Source organism: Labeo rohita, chromosome 7 (genome assembly GCF_022985175.1).
Source record: "Labeo rohita strain BAU-BD-2019 chromosome 7, IGBB_LRoh.1.0, whole genome shotgun sequence".
Taxonomy (NCBI): domain Eukaryota; kingdom Metazoa; phylum Chordata; class Actinopteri; order Cypriniformes; family Cyprinidae; genus Labeo; species Labeo rohita.
In genome coordinates this window covers 37,764,056-37,786,596 of record NC_066875.1, presented here as the reverse complement: position 1 = coordinate 37,786,596, position 22,541 = coordinate 37,764,056, and the positions used below count along the sequence as shown (strand labels likewise).

At 38.7% G+C, this 22,541-nt stretch overlaps 1 protein-coding gene across 1 annotated transcript in view; it reads right to left on the bottom strand.

The window, feature by feature from the left end:
* nlgn2a (neuroligin 2a) overlaps positions 1–22,541 on the bottom strand; it is a 188,325-nt gene that overhangs the window by 80,227 nt on the left and 85,557 nt on the right. The window contains 2 exon segments of the mRNA XM_051115785.1: positions 4,110–4,152; positions 4,154–4,164. Of these exon segments, the coding sequence (XP_050971742.1) occupies positions 4,110–4,152; positions 4,154–4,164 (54 nt within the window).

The window sequence follows — 22,541 nt, the reverse complement described above, 5'->3', positions numbered from 1 at the left end:
AGACCTAACTCTTATTTCTCACACTGATTACTTAAAATGTAAAAACCATGTTTTGCATTGCCAAAGCTGTCAGCTATTAATGAGGAATTAAATTAACCTTTTCGTTGTTTAAGTCTATAATATAATATGTCTGATTATTATTGATTTTTCGAACTGGCAGATGAATTAATAACCTTAACTGATCTCCAAACCTAAAAAACAGCAACATTCTTTCTGCTCTGTTGCGTAAGTCTCATATATACTAAAAGGAAAGACCCTGAGTGAGGTGAGCCATGAACAGAATAACCCCTAAACAGATGGCTTGTATCAGAGCAGTTTAGGTCTGTTGCGAGATGAGAAGTCTATGGATTCAGGGTCCTAAAGTCTTCGCTTTTTAATCCACCTGATCTAGACTGAGGTGTTGATAGACTGGTGTTGAGTGAGAGGTCGTGTTCGACGTTGTCTGGCTGAACAGTTTATAAAGTGTGGACACAGGTGGAGCGTAAGAGACAGGGGAGAAAGCGAGCATGAAGCTGTAAATTTCAAGTGTGTGTGAGTGTGCGTTCACATTGATAATGATGTGACACACAGTCTGAATAATGAGCCGGGCTCAGGTGGACATACACCTTTGTCTTGACACCCAGCCTTCGGCTGAAGCTTACACTAATCACGCACTCACTCACTCAGACACATGCACAAACTTGCGCTCAGACGTCACTCTTTCTCCCTCAGCAAAAAATCGATCTTGTTTTCAGCAGCTTAACACTGCCATGTTCACAAATAGCATTTCCCATAAACACCTGACAAACACTCACATACATTTACCTATTGTAGCTGAATGAAGACAGAACTCCATTGCTTGAGTTAATTATGTTAACCAGGAAAATATAAAGTACATACTAAAAAAAATTTGAACTGTATATAACTATATAATTTATTTAGGAATTGACAGATGGACAGACAGATGGACATTCACATTCTATCTCTGTGGCTGTCCTCCACATAGATATGTATAGAGCCCCATTCGACTGCTCCAAGCACGTAGATGCATCCGCCGTCTTGGAATGGTAAACTCATTACACTTTGAGAAGTGAGGCACTGACAAATGACGGTTATTGCTACATTGCAAAGTGATGGCGCTATTGAGCCATGTGCTTTTTAAAAACATTTTAAAAAGTTTAACAATAGATTATAAGCTTGAAATCATATATGTATATGTATATGTATATGTATATGTATATGTATATATGTATATGTATATATATATGGTTCTCCATCCCAGATCTTTATTCTCCACACTTATCATCATAGTAGTGCTGGGTGGTTTGTCCCTGACTGTGACTTTATATGAACCACTGCATTTTAATTACGATCCAAACATGATATGTATTATATAAATTAGACTGTATAATTTCAAAATTGAAAACAAAAACAGAACGCTCTGACCTTAGCTTTGTAAAATTATGCTACATAAAACATCTGCACAAAACAAAAACAGCAGACAGACTGAATGAAATTCAAATTTACTCTTTGACAGCAGGTGGCGCTTTTGGAACAGCAGTGGTAAAGCATTTCCTTGGTTACACAGCAGCACTGTGTTTTTAAAGGTCACTGAAGTGCTTTGAAACATGCTGCATTACAAAGCCAATAGAAGGAAAGCCTGCAAGCTTGCCTTCACTATGCTGAATAAACAGCTTTTTAGAGGAAACAGCTTATCATATAATGAATCAACCACTCAGCAAATAATTTTTTTTTAAACTTGTTTTACACTAAACAATACTTTTGGATTGAACTATTTGTAGAGTTTAGACTGAAAAAGGCAGTTTTATAAAATAAGTCGCTGACTTTTTGCAACAGGTGAGATTCAGCTTACCTCATTTCCCATTCATTCCTATGGTATCTGTAAAGAGCGACTGAGTGTCGCACAACCCAAAGCTGTAATGTGATTGGTTACCAAGTCACACGTGATCCAAGTTGACCGTTATGCTTTCTCCAATAGTAAGTAATACAGACCCTCTCATCTCTCAATAGTAAGAAAATCTCTGCTGTATTATTCTATTTGTTGATGGAATTTCAACTGAAACAAGAAAAATAAATAGCCAATAGCCTAATAGGCTTTTTCAAATAGCCAATAGCATTTTGTTTATATTAGCATGGGCCACTGAGCTCAGTAAAGCTGCATTTGACAGCCACAATCTCATCCATTTCGCAATAAAATATTGCATTCTGTGTAGAATTTAAATGAATCCAATGCATTTTATGGTCCACGCTGGTTTGCGCATATGATCTGCTTCATGCTATCGTGTCTCTGGACCGGAGCAGACTGCAGTGGTTCAGGTGACACAGCGTGAAACCAGACTTCTTTTGCCCCAATGGGAAGGATATTTACATTGTCTGAATCGTTCCCTATCCCCTATATAGTGCACTACGTGCCATTCACTGTACAGAAAATATTAATTCTGTGAACAAGAGGCCGATTTCACCCGGAGCTTCAGCATCTATTTATAGAGTAGGGGGCGGGACTCTTCAGATTCTAGACAGCATTTGATTGGACAGAAAGTTTGACGAAAAGCTGAAGTGCAGGGTAATGTCATCAAAATCATTGATCCATATTGGCGGAAGTTAGAGACTGTAGGTTTTGAATGCTTATATCTTACAAATACCAATTTTGTCATTGTTTTTTAGCACACTACCTTACAGATAACTTTAAGCTTAACATATTCATACTAAAAGCCAAAAAACTTTAATTTTGATTTCATGGGGACTTTAAGTCCAAAAACAGCTGCAACTTTCTTCTATAGCTTATAGATAACCTTAAGGCTAGGATATTCATACTAAAAGCCAAAAAACTTTTGATTTCACAAAGACTTTAAATAATACACTAATATGCATTATATGGAGGTAAGATGAAAAGAAAATACCATTGAAACTTTTCAGAAGACAGTCAGTTCCTATCAGAGATATATTCATATAAACCCCCGCCCCCAATTCAGTGGGATTTTCTTCCAATATTTTGTGCATCGTGTACAGTTTGCTTTGTCTGCTACAGTATTTCCTCCTTTTTGCGTTGGTCTTCAGTGTCTCTGACTACTGTTAACGTCCGTTTACAGTCGGTTTATTTGCCCAGTTCAAACAATTTGGTGTGTGTTACTAACAGGTCTCTAACCATTAGTCAGATGTGTATGCAGTTAACAGGGACCTCCTCTCAAATCACGATTTTGTCTATGTTGCCTAGCCACTTTTTTCAAAAATTCATATTGTGTGCGTACTAACTACAATCGAGTGGGTTCATAAGTGAGTTTTAGAGAGACCACAAGCTTTCAAGGATCCAACCAGCAGTTTATCAGTACAATAAAACCAATGAGTGCCAATTTGCATAAGGGAAAGTTATTTTCAGAGCTTTTATGATCCCAATTTTTCACTTTCCAAAAGAACCACAGGTAAAAAAAACAGCAAGACCAAGAAGGAAGAAGAAGAAGAAAAAGAAGAAGAAAAAAAAGTCTTTGATAAACACAAGAAAGAACATCAGGGCAAAAAACCACACATTGCTCTCAAGAAAGGAGTTCAAAAAGCGAACATTAATAGCAATATCCGAGATAAAAGATGACAACATGTGCTGATCCATGTGTGTGTGTGTATCTGTGTTTTTCTGGCATTTCTCCCCACGGTAGCATTTTATTTCTTAGATTTATTGGCTGGTCTTTACTAGCACATCCAGAGAACTATTCACACTGACAAAACACGGTGAAAACACCTCTTTGTCTTCATGAGAGTTGGAGATAAGTTTAAAGCCTAATAATCGCTCTGAGTCTTGAAAAACATCATAAAGCAACTGCTGTAAAATTGTGCTTCAGACAGCACTATCGCAGTATTACATTTCAAAACCACTGTTCTTCTCTCATTTAATGAAGATACAGTGTTTTTTTTCCTGCCATCATCTTTTAGAAGTTGCATGTCTCTCTCCAAAGTCAAACGAGAAAGTTTCAGCTCATCGCACACAGACAGACACATACATATATATGCACACGTGGTTCATATACTCTACCAAAGGAAGGCTGTTTTCTTTTTAATTTTCCAAAAAAGACTTCTAAAAAAGACAAGAAAAAAGGAAAAACATGCAACAAAAATACCTTCGTCTCGTGGCCGGTTCAGTGTTGATTCATCGTGTTTTTTTTGTGAGTGGACCTAGGGTTAAGACAAAAAGGAGGGAAAAAGAGAAAAGAGAAAATTCAAAAAAAGATTACTGTGGCAAGAGAAAAATCAAAAAAGAAAACAAGAAAGAGCAAAAAACAAGAAATCAGCAAGAGGTTATTGTTCTCATTCTGTTCAAAAGGTGACAAAAAAGAAAAGCAAAGGCAAACAACAAAAAGCATCATAAACACAGAATAACAAGAAAGACACAAATCGGCTACAAGATCAAAGAAGTTTGATGTTAGCTCTGTGAATATTCTCTCTCGCCATTGTTCTGCTGCGGCTCGCAGGCCTTTCTTTAACACCAGCTTTTTACTTGATACCGTTCCGACGGTTTGTTTAGATTCCGGGGATGAAGGAAAAATCAATGTGGAGGAATCAGGAATTAACCTCGGAGGTATGAAAAACAAGAATTCCCATTCCCACCCCGGTCCCCCCTCCCTCCTCTGTCGTTCCTCGTGCTCCGGTCAAGCTATCATCCGCCTCGCTTTGAAAATGTGAGAGGTGGTAGAGAAGAGGACCCCAGGGAAGGAGGGCATAACACACTGGGCACGTGTTCGTGTTCTCACACAAACACGGCTCAAACACCCTCTGGGGAAACAGGAACAGAGGGTGCTGCGCTCGCACATACACGCACGCCGTTGACGCCGTCTTGTCTTTGTGTGTAAACGGTGGAGTTTAGCCTTTCTAGACATACGCAGCACAACAATTAAACTTTAACACCATCTCTCATAAATAAACCCTCAAAGTGTTCTGAAACATCTGTGATCAAACATATACTCATTTCATTTAACCTTTGAAGGTCTTCTTTCAAAAGACTGAGACCACAATGATAATCTGGCATTTAGCATCTAAATTAAACCAAGAACCTAAACCAAAGGCTTTTTTTTCTAATAAATTTTATTGTTGGTTTAAGCGAAATACGTTTTCACAAGTGGTTTCTGAATTCCAATGTAAGTAACAATTCCTACTATCAATAGTAAAAAAAAATTATTCAAAACAGAAATCTTTTGTAACATTCTAAATACCTTTAGTCGCTTTTGATCAATTTAATACAACCTTGCTGAATTAAAATAGCATCTCGGGTTTCTAAATTTCACTGTAAACTAAACAGGTGCAGACAGAAGAGGAAAGGCAGAAAGAAGTGTAACTTCACGAAACGAATCATTTTTGTCAGCGAATGCATTATAAAGATATTTTTAGACCCCTTTTAGACTTCTTTCTGCGTGAGTTGACCTGAAAAATGCCTGTCAAAGCGAGAGAGAGAGAAAGAGACAGAGAAAGATAGGTACATATAGAAAAATAATGAAGAGGTCTCTCTACTGGACATGGCTGTCCTTTCTCGACATTAAAGAGGAAAAAGAAAAGAGTGCATGTATGTGGGAGAGAAAGACAGGTCAGATCACTCTCGCTCTGGTAGAGATGGAGAGTAAAATCAGGGGACAATGTGTGTATTCGTTGACCGAAAGAAATATCATGTCAGTCAAACACACAAGAGAGGCAGTCCGGCCAAACAGGAAGTGCCATCTGCCGCTGAGTTCACAGATGTATCTGTGAGTCCACTACTGTCTCCCTTTTCCTGCGATGACAGGAGAGGGACCCTATGGGCCGCTTGGTGTCAGAAGGTAATCTGACTGGGTGGAAATGAAATGACAAGATGTGGAAGCCAAATTTAATGAGATTCAATAAAGGTCTGGCTGAATTCTTGTATGTGAGCTTTAAAATGGGGAGAGAGTGTTATATAAAATTTGAATTATGCCTATTAATCTTATTATTGCACTATAATGCTTCCTGCTTTCATTCCTAATCATTGAAGACTCAATGATTAGGATGCTAATGCTCAATGCTGTACTTAGTTTGTATGCATTTCCCACCCTTTTGTAAATGATGTTCAATAAAAATAAAATTTTTCATAAAAGATATGTATATACATGCAGCCTTTGTATGCAATGAAGGGTGCTCAAGTAACATTTGTTATTGTTATCAGTGTTGAAAACTGTTAACATCTATCTATCATCTATTTATCTATCTATCTATCTATCTATCTATCTATCTATCTATCTATCTATCTATCTATCTATTTCTGTCTCTCTTTGGTTATGTCATTTGGTTCTGGTGTGTCATTAATCATTCTCATTTGCCCTCCTATTTAAATTGTTCTCAGTTCACTGTTTTCTGTCTGGTCAACTACGTCCCTACATGTGTATCCTGCCTGTCTGTCCTGTTATTTACCCTCTTGTGGGTTTATTAAAGACTGTTTGACTTGATCTTCATCTTTGTGTGTTCATTCCACCATAGCGTGACAGAAGCATGGACCTGAAAAAGCGTGAAAGTAACGCAATGTGTTTTCCTCATGTTTAATTTTGTTTGAAAGTTTTTCTTCTTTCAGTGGAACTCCCCGCTAGATTCACCTCCTTAGCCGTAAAGACCTTCCCTTTTTGGAGTATGCAATTGAGTTCAGTCAGCTCACCATTTTAACAGCGTTGGGTGACACCAAGCTGAACTTACTGTTCTGGATCGGGCTAGTTACCATCGCCCCACTGACCTCCCAAAAACCACTGAGCTGGAGGAAGGCCATCATCCGGTATCTGGAGAGCACCTACAGCATGATCCAGAACACAGCCAGACCCAGCCCACCATCGCCCGCTGCACGGAGCCAAAGCTCGATCCCACCACAGACGGAGAGACCACCGCCATCAACAAGCCATCACAGAGGAGAGCGACAAAGCTGGAGACCTCCCCTGAGCCCGAGACTTTAGGATCATCTGATCAGGTGTGTGAGCCGGCAACAGCGCTCGCCATGAGGAAGATGGCTATGGACAGCGAGAGCGCGGAGGGAAGCTCCGCCCACTGCACCATGGCTGAGGGTGAGCTGAGCTCAGGGGACTGTGTATTACCTGTCCTTCCCCTGTCAACATCTGCTTGCCCTTAACTGTCTGTCTGCCCTGAACTCTCTATCCTGTTTTGGCCAAGGAGGCTGTTTGTGAACTAGCTATCTGCCCCGAACTGTCTGCCTGTATGACAATGACCACAGAGGTCATTCCCCTGTCGCTGGTGCTCCTAAGCCCCCTGATAATCCTGAACTCCCGCCCAGCATTCCTCTCCCACCACCTCTGCACCAGTCCTGACCATCACCACTGCTGTCTCCTCGTAGCTTCTCTGCTCACCCTCAACCCACCATCTGTGCGGTGGGATCACCATGGGTCTGCCAGTCCCCATCGGCGTCATTGCTAGAGGATCCTTTGTCTCTGCCTCGGCCCGTTGACCCAGCGGCTCCACCATGGCTTCTAGCGCCCTCATCTCCACTGTGGCCCATCAGTCCACCTGCTTCGCCGGTCTCCCTCGTCCCTCTGGCTACACCTTGGTCAGTCGTCAACCATCTGCCACTTCAGGACTCCACTCCTCCGGCTAGGCCTCATCCCTCCGGCTCTGTCAGTCTCCTCTTTCCTTTTGGCTATACCTTGGTCCTCTGTCGTGCCTTCCGGATCCCTGCCTCCACCTTGGTCGCCAGAGCCATCTGCTCTGGCTTGGCTCTCCAGATCCTGAGCGTCACCCTGGCTTATCAGCTCTCCACCTGCTCCGCCGCCGTCGTTCAGCCCCTTGGAGTCGTCAGCCCTCCCTCCAACATGGCTCTTCCCTCTGTCGGCTCCAGCATGGATCGCCTTTATGGCTGCGGCCTGGGTCCTGCCTGGCTTCTCCTGCTCCAGGTCCCTCCTGTCTTCTCCCTGGCTCCTCCCTCCATCTGATCCACCTCCTGTTTCCTCCTTGGCTCCTCCCTCCATCATCTCCACCCTGGATTCTGTTCGTCGTCCTCCTCCTGGTTGTCCATCCTCCGCTAAACCTCCTCCAGCACTGTCTGCCCGCCTTCCTGCCAGCCCTCTGCCGTCCCCTGTCACCATCCCATATCCACTTTGTCCTCCTCCTAAATCCCGCTCCGTCCCACCCATTGTTCACACCTTCCAAGAGGGGGCGAACTGTCACACCCATGAACAGTTTAGTTATGTTTTTCATTCCTTATGAGTTCTCTGTCTAGTCTACTACGTGCCTACGTGTGTTACCTGCCTGCCTTCTGTGGATTTACCATCTTGTGGATTTATTGAAGACTATTTGACTTGATCTTCATCTTTGTGCATTTATTATTCACTGTAGCATGACAAAATCTTTTGTAACCACTATATCTACTTTTTGATTTTAATGCATCCTTGCTATGTACAAGCATTATTTCTTACAAAACACACCCCAGATGTTTGAATGGTAGTGTGTATATACACACACTGAGTCGTTTTCTTTATCATTATAATTCCTCCATTTATAGACTTATTGTCTCAGGACGGCCTTTCTACCTTCCAAAATCAATTCCATCCAATCCAAGAGGCTCATTTCTACTTTCCACTCTCTGATTTTTACCTGGATGGTGATACTGCACTCAAATTCATCCTCCTCCAATCCATTTGACCGTCCCTTGCCTCTCTCATATTCATTTTCTCTCTCCTCTGCTGCACGCCTCCCATCCAATTTTTATTTCCGATCATCTCCTCATCATTTCTCTCCTCATAACCTCTTTTTCCAAGCCTACCTTCTCTCTATTCTCTTTGGTGAAGTGCTTATGCAATCTATTATTTCAGCCCCAGTTCCTGGTGCTGACCTTGCTGTGCCCTCTGCCCTTAACAGGGCAGCTGACACCAACAAACGCCCTACGTGAGAACGTGCACATGTGATGCTCTATTTGTGGTTAACAACTGATCTGTTCTTGTTGAGATGTTTGTGGTATGGAGGTTTGTTCAAGGCAATTGCAGGTGTGTCTGAGTGTATGTACATATGTACACGTGACCGAAAGTAGATGAACGCTACGCAGGAGTTATATGAGGTCGCTGTTTTGCGTGGATGAGCTGCTCACACACACGCATTCACACACACAGCCAGCCTCATCAGCAGATGCCAGTCGAATTACACACTCCCTCAGTGTTAGATGTCAGGGCTCGTAATCAGTCCGACCACAGGTGTCTGTGGACCGGAACGTTCTAGCAGGAATCTACCCTCTCCTCTGATATCCCAAACGGGGGGATATGAGTTCAATCTGCTACCTGTGGCTCACCCTCTTTACAGAAATATGATTCAGAAAATCAGCTTGAAAGAGGAATGAGATAGCCAGATGGCTTCCACCTGATGTTTTCATGCCTCTCAGCTTCTCCTGAGTGGAAATGGGTAGAAATTAGAGCGGAGATAGAAAGAGAGCACCCAAGTGACTTTGATAGACTGGATATAATTGAGCTCTATTTAACAGCATTAAAGATGCCTGGCCGACCTGGTGTGAAGTGCGCTTCTATTATACGACATGGGGAGATGTAAATTAGAATTAGATTTAGCATTAGAGGCATTTCTATTAAACAGAGTATTGCCACAGTCCAGCATGGATCTATAATGAGTTGAGTTTTTTTTTTAGATAATGCTTAGATAAATGTAGTAAGGAAAATTCTCGGGACTGAGAAAGGAAAAATGTACCAGTGTTTAGTATCACTGAGATATCTTATGGTTTTTATTAATATTTTGAATTAGTTTTTATATTGTCCATTTTTTACTTTTTTTTTTTTTACTAGTCATTTATTTGTGTTTATTTTGCCAGTTTTTATTAGGTTTTAGTTTTAGTTGTTTTAGCTCATCAACTTAAACTAAATGAAAATGAGAAATGTTACCTTGATACCTAGATGAAAAAATAAGTTTAATATTTGTATTATTTAATTTCACTTAACCTTTGTTTAATTTCAAGTAATTTTTTAATGTTTTTAGGTCTAGTTAACTATAACCCTGATAGACGCATGATAAAAAAAGAGATTGATTAAAAGAGAAACAGAAAGACTTACAATGGTAATATTAAACAGACAGTAATATCATAGAGCTTTAGGGGATTAGGGTTAAGTTATTATGAAAATATGGCTATTAAATAATATTAAAATCTAAATCAAAGTGAGTTTTTATTTTATGAAGTGAAACTGGATATTCAGTGAGCAAATTTATGGAATGGTTGGCTATCCACCTTATTCTTTAACACAGAGACTTTCCAGTTCATTAGCCGCCATAGGGAAATAATGAAAAGAATAACAATGTGCAATAAATGGTAAAACAGTTTGCACTACAAACCAGAGTGTTCATAATTAAGATAATACATTAAAATAATATGGTAAAACATACCAATTTGCAATATATAAAGCAGCAAAATGAGCTGTTTTGTACAGCGAAAAATAGCTGGACGCGGACAAGATCAGAAGCCAGACCCATCAAATTTACAAATGGCTGCATTTGCTCTTGCGGGAAAAATAAGGTGGATACATATCAGAAAGGAGGCAAAGCAAATGTGAATTTGCTCACTCAAAGCTGTCCTTAAATAGCTGTTACAGCATTGAACTATTAGCTACCATTATCCAATAACATGCACAGCCTAAGCCAGGCTTTCTCATTCCTGGTCCCGAAGAGCCACTTTCCTGCATAGTTTGGTTCCAACTCTAATTAATAGCACCTGAATCAACTAATCAAGGTCTTTGGTCTTTTACTTGAAAATTACCTCCAGGTGTGTTGGAGCATGATTGGAACTAAAACTCTGGCTGTGTCTGAAAGCTAAAAAATGCTACCTCCGCAGGCAACATATGGAGGTAAGAAGGCAACAAGGCACATCTGAATCCTATGATCGTATGACATCCTGTCTTCTAAGACACCGTCATGCGATCGATTTTTGAAGGCAGCATTGATGTTTCCTTCGCTGCCTATAATATCCCACTATCCTGTGTGTTCGATGCTGTGACAGTCAAGCTAAAAAAAGCTCTAGTAAAAAGCTCTTTTATTATTAAGTAGATCATGGAAGCCTTTCTGAAATCAGTTTTGGGACGTACCTTTGTGTGCAAATGCTGCCTACAATGTCATTGCCTGATAAGGCAGCAAGGCAACAAGTCAGCTGCCTAAACTGTCAGACACAGCATGTGTGGGAAAGTGTCTTTATATACCTATAGTCCTGTATGATTATCATATTCATATGCCATGAAATTTATATGACACTCCAAAACAGTGAGTCAGGAGCCACTAGAGGGCCTCACCAAATTACCAAGGGTGGCTTAAAAGTATTTAAATTAAGAAATTATTATTCATTTAATTTATAATTAAACATCATTTATTCAAACTCGAATCCAAATTAAAATATTTATTTTATTTTCCCCCACTAATGATTGTTTTTACTGAAGAACATACAGTTTTGGATTAGAACATAACGTGCAGAAACACCAAATGAATCATGGTTTAGTACTTTAACATTTTAAAGTAATTAACCATGTTAATTATTTCAATATACTTTGAGAATAAACACAGAATACTGCAATGTTCTGTTGAACCACTTCTGCAAATGATTTTATATAACTCTATTATATTACCATCATTGTAGTGTCCAAAAAGCCATAGTATTGCCATGGCAATACTGGGTAATATGGTCGATTTTGAGAGGGAACGAGAGCATGAATGATAAATAGAGAAAAAGAGGAGGCTGAATAAAAGTGGAGGGAGTGTTTGGTGTAGATAGAGAGAAAGAGAGACACACAGAGATAAGGTGACTGGGATGGAGTGAATGTGTGAAAAGAGGAGTATTTGAACAGAGCAGAGCTGGATGGGATGACATTTAGGTGCGGTGGAGATGCAGACAGCATGAAGGTTAAAACTGTTTCCCCGGTAACCCCCGCCGCATGGAATTAAAGCTGGGTCTCCAGAGAAACATGATGCCCGGCGATATATCTGCCTGCTCAGTCATAAAGACTGCAGAGAGCTGTCATAAGACTGACATTAGGCTCTTCGAATCCTGCATACAGCTGACGCGAACCAAGAGCTCATTATAATGACTGCTGTAATATCATATTCTAAGAAATAATGTACTTAGATGGTCCACTACTACAGAGATCATCCAAAATATGCTGCAAAATTAAAAACTCAATTAGTACCTTTTTAGTAAACATATCTAAGCATTCTTAAAAAAAGATCTATTATGCCCCTTTTTACAAAATATAAGTCAAAATATAAGAAGTTTCAAAATGCCCCACAGATCATTTATTAAATCATTTTGAAAATGCCTATTTTGAGTGGAAGCAGAAATACGCTGTTTTCGTGCATGTTTCTTTAAATGCAAATGAGCTGCTGCTCCCCGCCCCCTTTTCCAGAATAGAGCTGTGCCTTTACAACTCGTAGCTCAGATACTCTACCAAAAAACATCTGTTTGGTTTTGATTATCATGTTTATCGCACTGAAATCATGTCTTTTAAACCATATTGGTTTAAACTTCTGATAAAAGCTTTTTCTGAGCACGTGCACAGAACCGTGTCTGTCACACAACATGTGAGTACTAAACTAAGTTCTCTTTCAGGTCTTGTTGCGCTTAAGCTGTCAAATACACAAAAGTTTATGTTAAAAACACACAGGAGTTATAAAAACAGTCAATTATGTCTGTGAAGGAAAACAGCTGGGAAAGAAATTGCATGTTTATATTAGATCTGTGTGGCGCAGAGTAATATACAGTAAATAAATCAATAAATCCACTGTACTCTTGTCTCCTCTGAGGTTGGGACTCTAAATAGTGTTCTGTGTTTGTCTATGCAGCCAACGGCAGAACAGTTAGCATGCTTTCCTTTAATTTTTGCCATGGCGTTAGAACTGGTACACTGGTGTGGATTGCGAAAACAGAATGGCGGCGCCATGGGTGCAAACATGCAGATTAAGGGGCAGTAATATTATAAGAAGATCCCCTTTCTATGTCCTGGGAAAAGTGAAATGTGACATGATTGTTTTTCACAAGTTTTTTTCAAGGCTGGGTTGTCCTTTTTTCATGTTTTCTGGGTTGTTAGATGCACTGGGGACCCGATTATAGCACATAAACACAGAAAAAAGTCAGATCTCATGATGTGTCACCTTTAAAACAAGATCAATATATCTGAAAAGCAAAACTGCACAGACATGTGTATTACGGCCTTGGTAGGAGCATATGACACTTCTATCAAAAACATTTAAAAATCTTAGTTCCTAACAGCCAACAAGAGACACGAGACATGAGAACAGGGTCCAAAATTAACACTCATCAAGTGCCAAAGGCAAGTAAAAATTGGCTTTGGGTGGGTAAATTGAAGGCCAGTTGGCCAGTAACTTTATTAAGAACTGCAATAATATGCATGATTTAAGACAGGGATGTCCAATCTGCTCCTGGAGGGCCACCTTCCTGCAGTATTTAGCTCTAAACCGCTCCAACACTCCTGCCTGGAAGTGTCTTGTAATCCTGAAAGCCTTGATTAGCTGGTTCAGGTGTGTTTAATTATGAAGCCTGGACATCCCTGATTTAAGTCAAATCTGAAGAAAACACCTGTTAGGACTAACATCCGACAACTTTTACCTCAATGTGGTGACACATGGAACACTGCTTGTATTACGCTATCAAAATATGAGGTGCAAATGGGTCTTTATGTTTTTGATCGGCATTGTTTGTCACTATTATGTTGGGATAACAGCTAAAAATATAATGTAAAAATAAAAGAAATATATAAAATGCAATAATCAATGAAAACAGAAATATTTATGGCTGTGAAAACGATCATTTAATATCAATATTTAATGTAAAAATATATTCACAGGTAAAAAAAAGTATATTTTAGGTGCTGTTATTTAAATAATTGCATTGTAACTGAATAGTACTGCCTTGTTACAAATGCATGTGTTGAAGACAAATCTAATAATATTATTAATCTCAATGAACCAATTATTAATACATCTTTTCGTAATTAATATGAGATTCTAAAATCTGCATGCATAATAAATTAAAAAGAATCAGAACAAGTGTACTGGAGAGAAAAAAAACATATCATCATAACTTATAACTTTACAATAACGATTTGTGACAGCTAAGTCAAACACTCCATGGTGACTTGTGAGGCAAACTAATGACTTTTATGTGTCTGCGTGTAAATGTGAGAGATTGTGTGTATAAGTGCACACATGACAGATGCAGGCTAATCTTGCTGATTTAATATGATCTAGCTCATTTTAAATGACTATTGTTTTCCTCCTTTTCTCGCTGACATTGCTGTAATCCTGTTAAAACACACAAAAGCAGCCGCTAATCACATGGATCAAAATAGAACATGTCACTGTCACTGACAATGTTCCACCATGCCAACATCATCTCTTCTCTTCTCTATCGTTTCGCTCTCCCAGTAAGTTTCAATACCTCCATCCTACAGAAATCTGCAGATTTTTCCACAAATTCAGCATAGAAAAAAAATCTCATCTGGACCTGCCTATGGGACGTGTACGAAATCTTTTTTCCCCTCACAAAGTAAAAACTGATACAAGGTCAGACTGGTTCACTCTTCACGCACTCTCAAACTTCCTATCCTTTTTATTTTAACCTTATTCCATCTTTCTCCCCAATTGCTCTTTCCTTCATTGCCTCTCCCACAGTTTCTACTTCTACATTCATCCTTCTCCAAGCACCAGGAGAGGTACAAGCTCTGTGTGTGAGTGTGCGTGTGTCTGTTTTTGAATCTAATTTGCATTCACAGCCACTTGCTGCCTAAGCTGCAGCAGGCACTGAAGAGACGGCCCTTTGAGCTACGCAGAGAGAGAGAAGGAGAGAGAAGAAACAAGTGAGAAAGAAAGCAGCAGAAGGAAAGAGAGAGGACAGAGAAACAGAAAGGGAAGGAGAGAGCAATGGCTCTGCATGCATGCATGCGAACACGTGTGTGTTTCCATGTTTCTCTATGAGTGAAAGGAAAGATGCAAGATGGCATTTTTTTAAGTCTGTTACTACCCAAGACAAAGAAACTACTTAAAGTAGTTGTTAAAGAAATAGATATTGCAAAAATGAAAATTCTTTCATTATTTATTATTCACCCTGAAACCTATATGATATTATTTTTCTATAAAAAATAAATAGTTCTGACTAAAGTAACACTGGTTCTAAGTGACCCTGGGCTGTCAAGCTTCAGAAAGGACAAAAGGGCACCATAAAAGTACAGTAGTCCATTTAAGACTACGTCTACATTAATCCAGAGACATTTGACATTTTTCATTTTAAAACACTTTCCTTGAAGTTTCTCACCCACACTGGAACATTTGAAAACGCTAAATTCGCCAATTCGTGTAAAACCTCATAAAAGCTCACTGAGGTGATACAGATGGAACAGACATAATACGTTTTCATGCAATTCATCTGACAGGATCATTTTATTGCTGATAATATCACTTTATTGCATCCAGGTCACGCTCACTCACTATTATATGTTTGATCTAAAACGCAACTGCCCTCACAAATTTTCTGTCATCTTTGCAGGACTGTAAAATGAAGAGTGTAAAAAGTAACATATTGTTAGCAACAGTACACTGTAAAAGGTTTTCGCCAGTTTCAACTTAAAAACTTAAGTTTAGCAGCTGCCTTAAAATTTTAAGTTAAATCAACTTAAATGTACAAGTCATTTCAACTCACAAGTTAAATCAACTTAAAAGTACAAGTCATTTTAACTCATTTTATTGTAATGAGTTAAAATGACTTGTGGTTTTAAGTTGATTTAACTTAAAATTGTAAGGCAGCTGCTTAACTTAAGTTGAAACTGGTAAAAACTTCTTACATTGTGTGAAAGTGAATAACACATAACAGGCACGATGCTGGTTTAAACATGGGTATCTGTTAGTACAATATTACATAACTAAACATGTTTGCAAAAGCCTCCATTTTCACAGTCCACACTAAAAAAATTGAAAATGAATTTATCCACACTGGAGAGCGTTTTCAAAAAGCTCAGTTTTCCTTGACAAAAATGCTGTCTTGGTGTCGACAGAAGGCCAAACCGGAGAGAAAAACATGCATTTTCAAACGAAAATGTATTAGCGTGGACAACTCATGGACCTTTATTCCAAGGTCCTGTGCCCAAGTCTACTGAACTCATAATAGTTTATGTAAGAAACTACAATATATGTATTTTAAGCAATAATCTTTCTCTCTGGTGCAGCTTTTATATCAAATACAGTGGCTACAGCATAGATGGAATGTCAGCAACATCAGTGTCAAGTGTTTCATAACAGAACATCATGATATTAAATCTGTTACTGATGTGAAACACAGCACACAAGATATAACAGATATAACTACTTTATGGTGCCTTTTTTTCTTGACAGCACACTTATCCATCACTATTAACTGTAAAAGAAAAAAAAAATCTTCAAAATTATCCCTTTTTTGTTCCACGGAACACCATAAGGGTTTGAAAGGACATGATAGTCAGTAAACAAATGGAGTGAACTGCTCCTTCAACATTTTACACTAAACATCTATTTCATTACTGATGGCTGACTGATGTGTATCACCAAGACCAATACACTCTTAAAAATAAAGGTGCCTTAAAAGGTTCTTCAAGCAATGCCATAGAAGAACCATTTTTGGTTCCACAAAGAACCATTCAGTCAAAGGTTCTTTAAAGATGCTTTTTATAATCTGAAGAACCTTATTTGCCACAAAGAACCTTTTGTGAAACAGAAAGGTTCTTCAGATGTTAAAGGTTCTTTATGGAACCATTTAGACAAAAAGATTCTTCTATGGCATCGTGAAGCACCTTTATTTTTAAGAGTGGACCAGACATCAGTCAATATCCGTCATTTTGTAATTATCAGCATTTGCCAATGTGTTTTTCTTTTTGGTCTATAAGTGTCGGAGAAGCTCAGTGCTTGATTACAGACTTGGAGGAGCTCTCATTTCTGTCTAATAAAAAAAGGGAAACACAATAATACTTTTTTAATATACCGCTGGCATTCAGAAAATACACATTTGCATCATGCACTTTGAATACATATTAAACATTTTAATTCCACAAACCTTGCAAACTTCAGAAAATCCAGCTTTGAAGTGCACACTGTTTCCTGTATAAACATCTAACTAAATTTAGATGCTAAATCAAAATCTAAAACATAAATCTGTTTATTTTATAGTTTTTTAAATAAAAGTTCAATTTATTTATTTATTTTTCAAATGAATTATTTTCTATTTTGTGTAATACATGGAAATTAAGTATAAATGTAATGTCCCTACTGCCGTTTTTGAAAAAAGTTGCCAGTCACCGCCAGCATTTTTAATAATTTTCACTAAAATTTCATGGCCCCCAGAATATTTTGTCATATGAATATCTAAGCATGCAACATATCAAAATAAAATCAGAGACTCCACTTTCAAACAAACAAAAAAATCTGTTTCAAGCATTTGATCACACTTAAATGTAGGTAAGTTTCATAAAAAAGCAACATTTTGAGCAGGTTTTATCAAATACTACATCTGGATCATATTAAGCAAAGCAAAGATGCAGTAGATCACTTCCATCATCACCCTCAAAGCTTCACGGTCCTTTACCACTTCCTGGATTGACATTTCACTCTGTAACATTAGGCAGTTTTAATTTATATGTCGTTTACTGTAAGTTGATGATCGCATTATTTTTTATAAGTATCTGCTTACATATGAGATTGCTCATTTCTGCATCTTCCTCGCCTGTGTTTTGATCAGATTCTAGAAGATTCTAGGCTCATTCAGGAGATGTGTAATGGCAGCCCAGAGCATATAACAGTAAAGCACTGTCTTATAAATATTGCAAAATTCTGTTTGGCAATGGAAATAGTTAATTGTAGCAACTTTTATGCTTATGCTATTTTATAGCTGTCTTTAAATTTAAACATTTGATATATGTGACCCTGAACCACAAAAGCAGTCATAAGGGTCAGTTTTTTGAAATTATGATTTATACATCATTTGAAAAAGTTGCAAAATAAGCTTTCCATTGATGTATGGTTTGTTAGGACAGCACAATATTCAGCCAAGATACAACTATTTCAAAATCTAGAATGTGAGGGTGGAAAAAAAATCTAAATATTGAGAAAATTGCCTTTAGAGTTGTCTAAATAAAGTTCTTACCAATGCATATTACTATTCAAAAATTAAATTTTGATATATTTATGGTAGGAAATGTACAAAATATCTTCATGGAACATGATCTTTACTTAATATCCTAATGAGTTTTGGCATAAAAGAAAAATCGATAATTTTGACTAATTGTTGGCTATTGCTACAAATATACCCGTGCCACCTAAGACTGGTTTTGATATTGGCTTTTAATCTATAACAGCCAAAAAAAACAAAACAAAACAAAACTATATTGGTCATCCACTATTAATTTCCAACAGCATTCAGCCATTAGCGTAAATCCCGTCCTCCATTTTACATCTGTTGCAATTAGACGCTCCTGAAAACAGCTTTTTTAGAGACCTAATCTATACAGCACGTGTTTATTAATGGAGTCCATTCATTCACTGTACTTTCTGTATCAGTCCCAGAAGTCAGTGGGATCTTTAGTAAGCTCATTTCCATCAATCGCCTGCAACTGTACAAACACCTCAGACGGCAACTGATGTCAAACCAATTAGCTTGTTAGCATGTGAGGAGAGTTTTAGTGTGAGGCAAAGAAGAGAGGGAGAACGAAAGCACCGCACGACCCGGCACAATGCGCCATCTGCACGACGACGGCCTGCGTCAAGAATTCACACACACACACCTCATAACTTTCTCTCAAGTGGTTCTCTCTTCTGTGGCTATAAATAGAGTGTGTGGCAGAGCTCTTGCTAATTCCTTCATTGAGAGTCTAGTGGTAACGCACAAGGACGCACACACGCGCTCGCATGGCTCTGACGTGCTGCCTGACAGCTACACGCAGGAAGAGCTGAGGGGTTGCCAAGGCGACCCCTTCCCCTGCCAAACCCTCATTCTGTGTCAGCGTTATCTATCCTTACATATCTGCTCTCATCTCCATCCTTCTCCATTTTCCTTCTATTTCTCTGCATCTCTCTCGTTTCAGTGTTCCTTTTACTTTAATTATAATACTGTTGCTTATTCAGTCTTGCTTTGCAGTATATTCATGCTTTATTTTTGCGCTTTACATCTTTATTACGCACGTCCCATCTTATTCTCTTTCTTGTGTCCGTCAGCTGTTATCTCTTCCTTTTAATTGAGTATTTGTTATTCTCTTGAGCTGACAGCCTTATAGACACATTCATTAACACACGCTTCCTTCCCAAAATCTCATGGCCCAGCAGTCTAACAATATAACTGTTCTGCTCTGGGATTTCCACACACACACTCACACACACAATTTCAAGTCAGCCTGCACACGTTCTCAGCTGGAAAGTTACCAATTTGCTCTCATTACTTTCCACTAAAAACTCTAAGCTGAGAAACTGACCTCGGCTGATTCCATTGGTTTGACCTTCCTGCGATATTGAAGCTTTCCTTTTGGTTTTATTTAGTAAAAAAGGGAAACTGCGGAACAGAACAAGCTATAGTAGTTCAGGGGAGAGAAGGCTAAATTATTCTTTTCCCTCTAAACATTCATTTGGTCATAATATGACAATGATGCCACTGCCAAAAGCAGTCCACCTCTGATTTATACTCTACCGATCCTGTTTAAAAGCAAAATCTCAAACACTCCAGCTGTAGCCTGTAAACTTCTTGCAATATTTGTTTTTTGTCATGCGTCGCAGAGCTGTTTTTGTGCTTCTCGGCTTCTAATACTTCAAAGGGGCCCGCAACGGTCCGTCTATATTCAGAATACCTCAGAGCTTCCAGGAGCTAATTAAAAAACGCCCTCCACACCAACGCTCAGGTGCTCTCCGAAGCAGTTTTGATTTCGCTCCCATAGAAAACAAGAGTGCTATTCGTATTTTGTCTTTTGTTCAAGCGTTCCCTCATTTCTTTCTTCCATTTCTCATTTCTACCTCCTTGGCCTTTGGGATACTTCAATATATGGCATGTTATTGTAGCTCCTTTAAGGCAGAATGCTTTAGTTGCTTGTTGATTCACTGATCAATTCATCTATTTTTACTTAAAAAATGAGAAAATTCTGTAGGCTTTGTGTTCTCTCTCGGTCAAATCGACATGAAGAGTGAGTAGACAGGCTGGTGGCATTAACATGCCTGTGACAGTATCAGGTGGACTGCAGAGTGCACAGTCATGCTAAAACCGACCCATCAGTCCTGCTCACACATGCCTCTGATTGACCATCCGCCTCCGGCCTTCAAACAACTCCCACAGGTCCTGCTACTTTCTCCCCAGGCTGACTCAGCCCTGCCATAACCACCAGACAAGAATGAGAGAAAAAGCGAAAAGCAATTTGGGCATCCGAAAACAACAACAAGGATTTAATAACAATAGGCTCCACAATATTTAACCTATTGTTGCAGAAGGTAAGTTTGGGGTATTTTTTTGTCAAGTTGACACTTATTTATCAAAGATGCATCAAATTGAACAAAAGAGACAGTAAATACTTTTACATTGTTACAAAATATTTCAGCTTCAAAGAAATTCTGTTCTTTTGAATTAAAAGAATCAAAGAATCTTTAAAAATGCATGACTGTTTCCACACAAATAGTAAACAGCACAACTGTTTAATTAGAAATGTTTCTTGAGCAACAATTCAGCATATCAGAATGGTTTCTGAAGGTTCATGTTACAGTGAAGACTGGAGTAATTTTGCTTTGCCATCACAGGAATGAATTATAAAATATAGCATAATAAGAAAACAGTTATTTTAAATTGTAACAAATAGCCCGCAAAATAAATGCAGCCTTCACTGTAAAAAACAAAAAAACACGATGTGTTGAGTCAACTTAAAATAATTTGTAACCCTGCTGCCTTAACATTTTAAGTTCAGTCAACTCAAATAAGTTTAGTCAACTTGAAATGTTAAGTTGTTCTAAGTGAAGTGGAGTAACAAATTATTTTAAGTTGATTCAACAAATTGTTTTTTACATTGTTGGTGAGCTTAAAGGATTAGTTCCCTTCCAGAATACAAATTTCCTGATAATTTACTCACCCCCATGTCATCCAAGATGTTCATGTCTTTCTTTCTTCAGTTGAAAAGAGTTTTTTAAGAAAAACATTCAAGGATTTTTCTCCATATAGTGGACTTCAATGGTGGCCAATGGGATAAAGTTTGAAATTGTAGTTTCAATGCAGCTTCAAATGGCTCTACACAGTCCCAGCTGAGGAATAAAGGTCTTATCCAGAGACTGTAAAAAAGATGGATGACGTGTCTCCACTTCCTTCCACTACAGGAAAGTAAAGCCAAAACACCTCAGCATCATATTGCGTCATTTGGAGCTGGATTGTCTGTGCAGTAGAGATTAATTTGAAACCCAAGTCTGCGCAGAAGTGTCGTGAGGTGGAGCCGAGGTATCAAAGTCCCGCTCAAACTCGCAGACCCAATCACAAGATCATAACACCACACCCCGTTTTTATAGCATCAAATAACTAAAAGCAAACTTGTTAGAAAAACGAACACTTGAACATACATCAGCATGATAAGAACTACCTAAAATGATGGAAACCATTATTTAAAGTGTAATTTTATTTGTTTATGTTGTCTCACGCCCCATTAGATTACATGGAGAGGGCGGGGGTTATGACCAATACTGAGACCAGCCACCTGGGGGCGATCGAAACATTTTGGCTTCACTGTTTGGTTTTATGTAGCGAAACGATCGGCTGCTTTCTTAAAAAACAGACAGGACGGTAGAGATTGACAGGAAAGCATGGGGTGGAGAGTTGGAAATGGGATTGGCAAAGGACCACAAGTCAGGACTCGAACTCGGGTCAGGTGCAATTGCACTATATGTCAGTACGCTAACCGCTAGGCTATCAGCACTGACAAAATTATATACTTTTTAACCACAAAGGCTCATCTTGCACTAGCCTGACCTTACACATTACATAGTCACATTGGAAAGGTCACGTGTGATATAGGTGGAAGCACCTACCCAGTGTTTACAAAGAGAACATGCCCTACAAAAAAAGGTTAGAACTATGATGATGGACGATTTTGAAGTTGGAGGAGAAAATAAGATGGAGTTTTTCGCCCTACCTTATCTTTTTGTACCGGAGTGCACAGACGAAGAACAAACCACACGTGACCTTTTCAAAATGATTATGTGATGGGTGAGTGAAGTCGCGCACATGCATCGCAGAGCTACAGTACTGCAAGATGAGCATTTATGGATTTTATTTTAGAAAATGACCAATTGTTTTGCTAGACAAGACCCTTATTCCCCGGCTGGTATTGTGTAGGGCCCTTTGAAACTGCGACTTGGACCTTCAATCCATTGGGTACCATTAAAGTCCACTATATGGAGAAAAATCCTGGAATTTTCCTCAAAAACCTTCATTTATTTTCCACTTAAGACAGAAAGGCATGAACATCTTGTGTGACATGGGGGTGAGTAAATTATGCTTTAAGAGACTATTTTCAAAACATTAAAACAATTTCATGGAA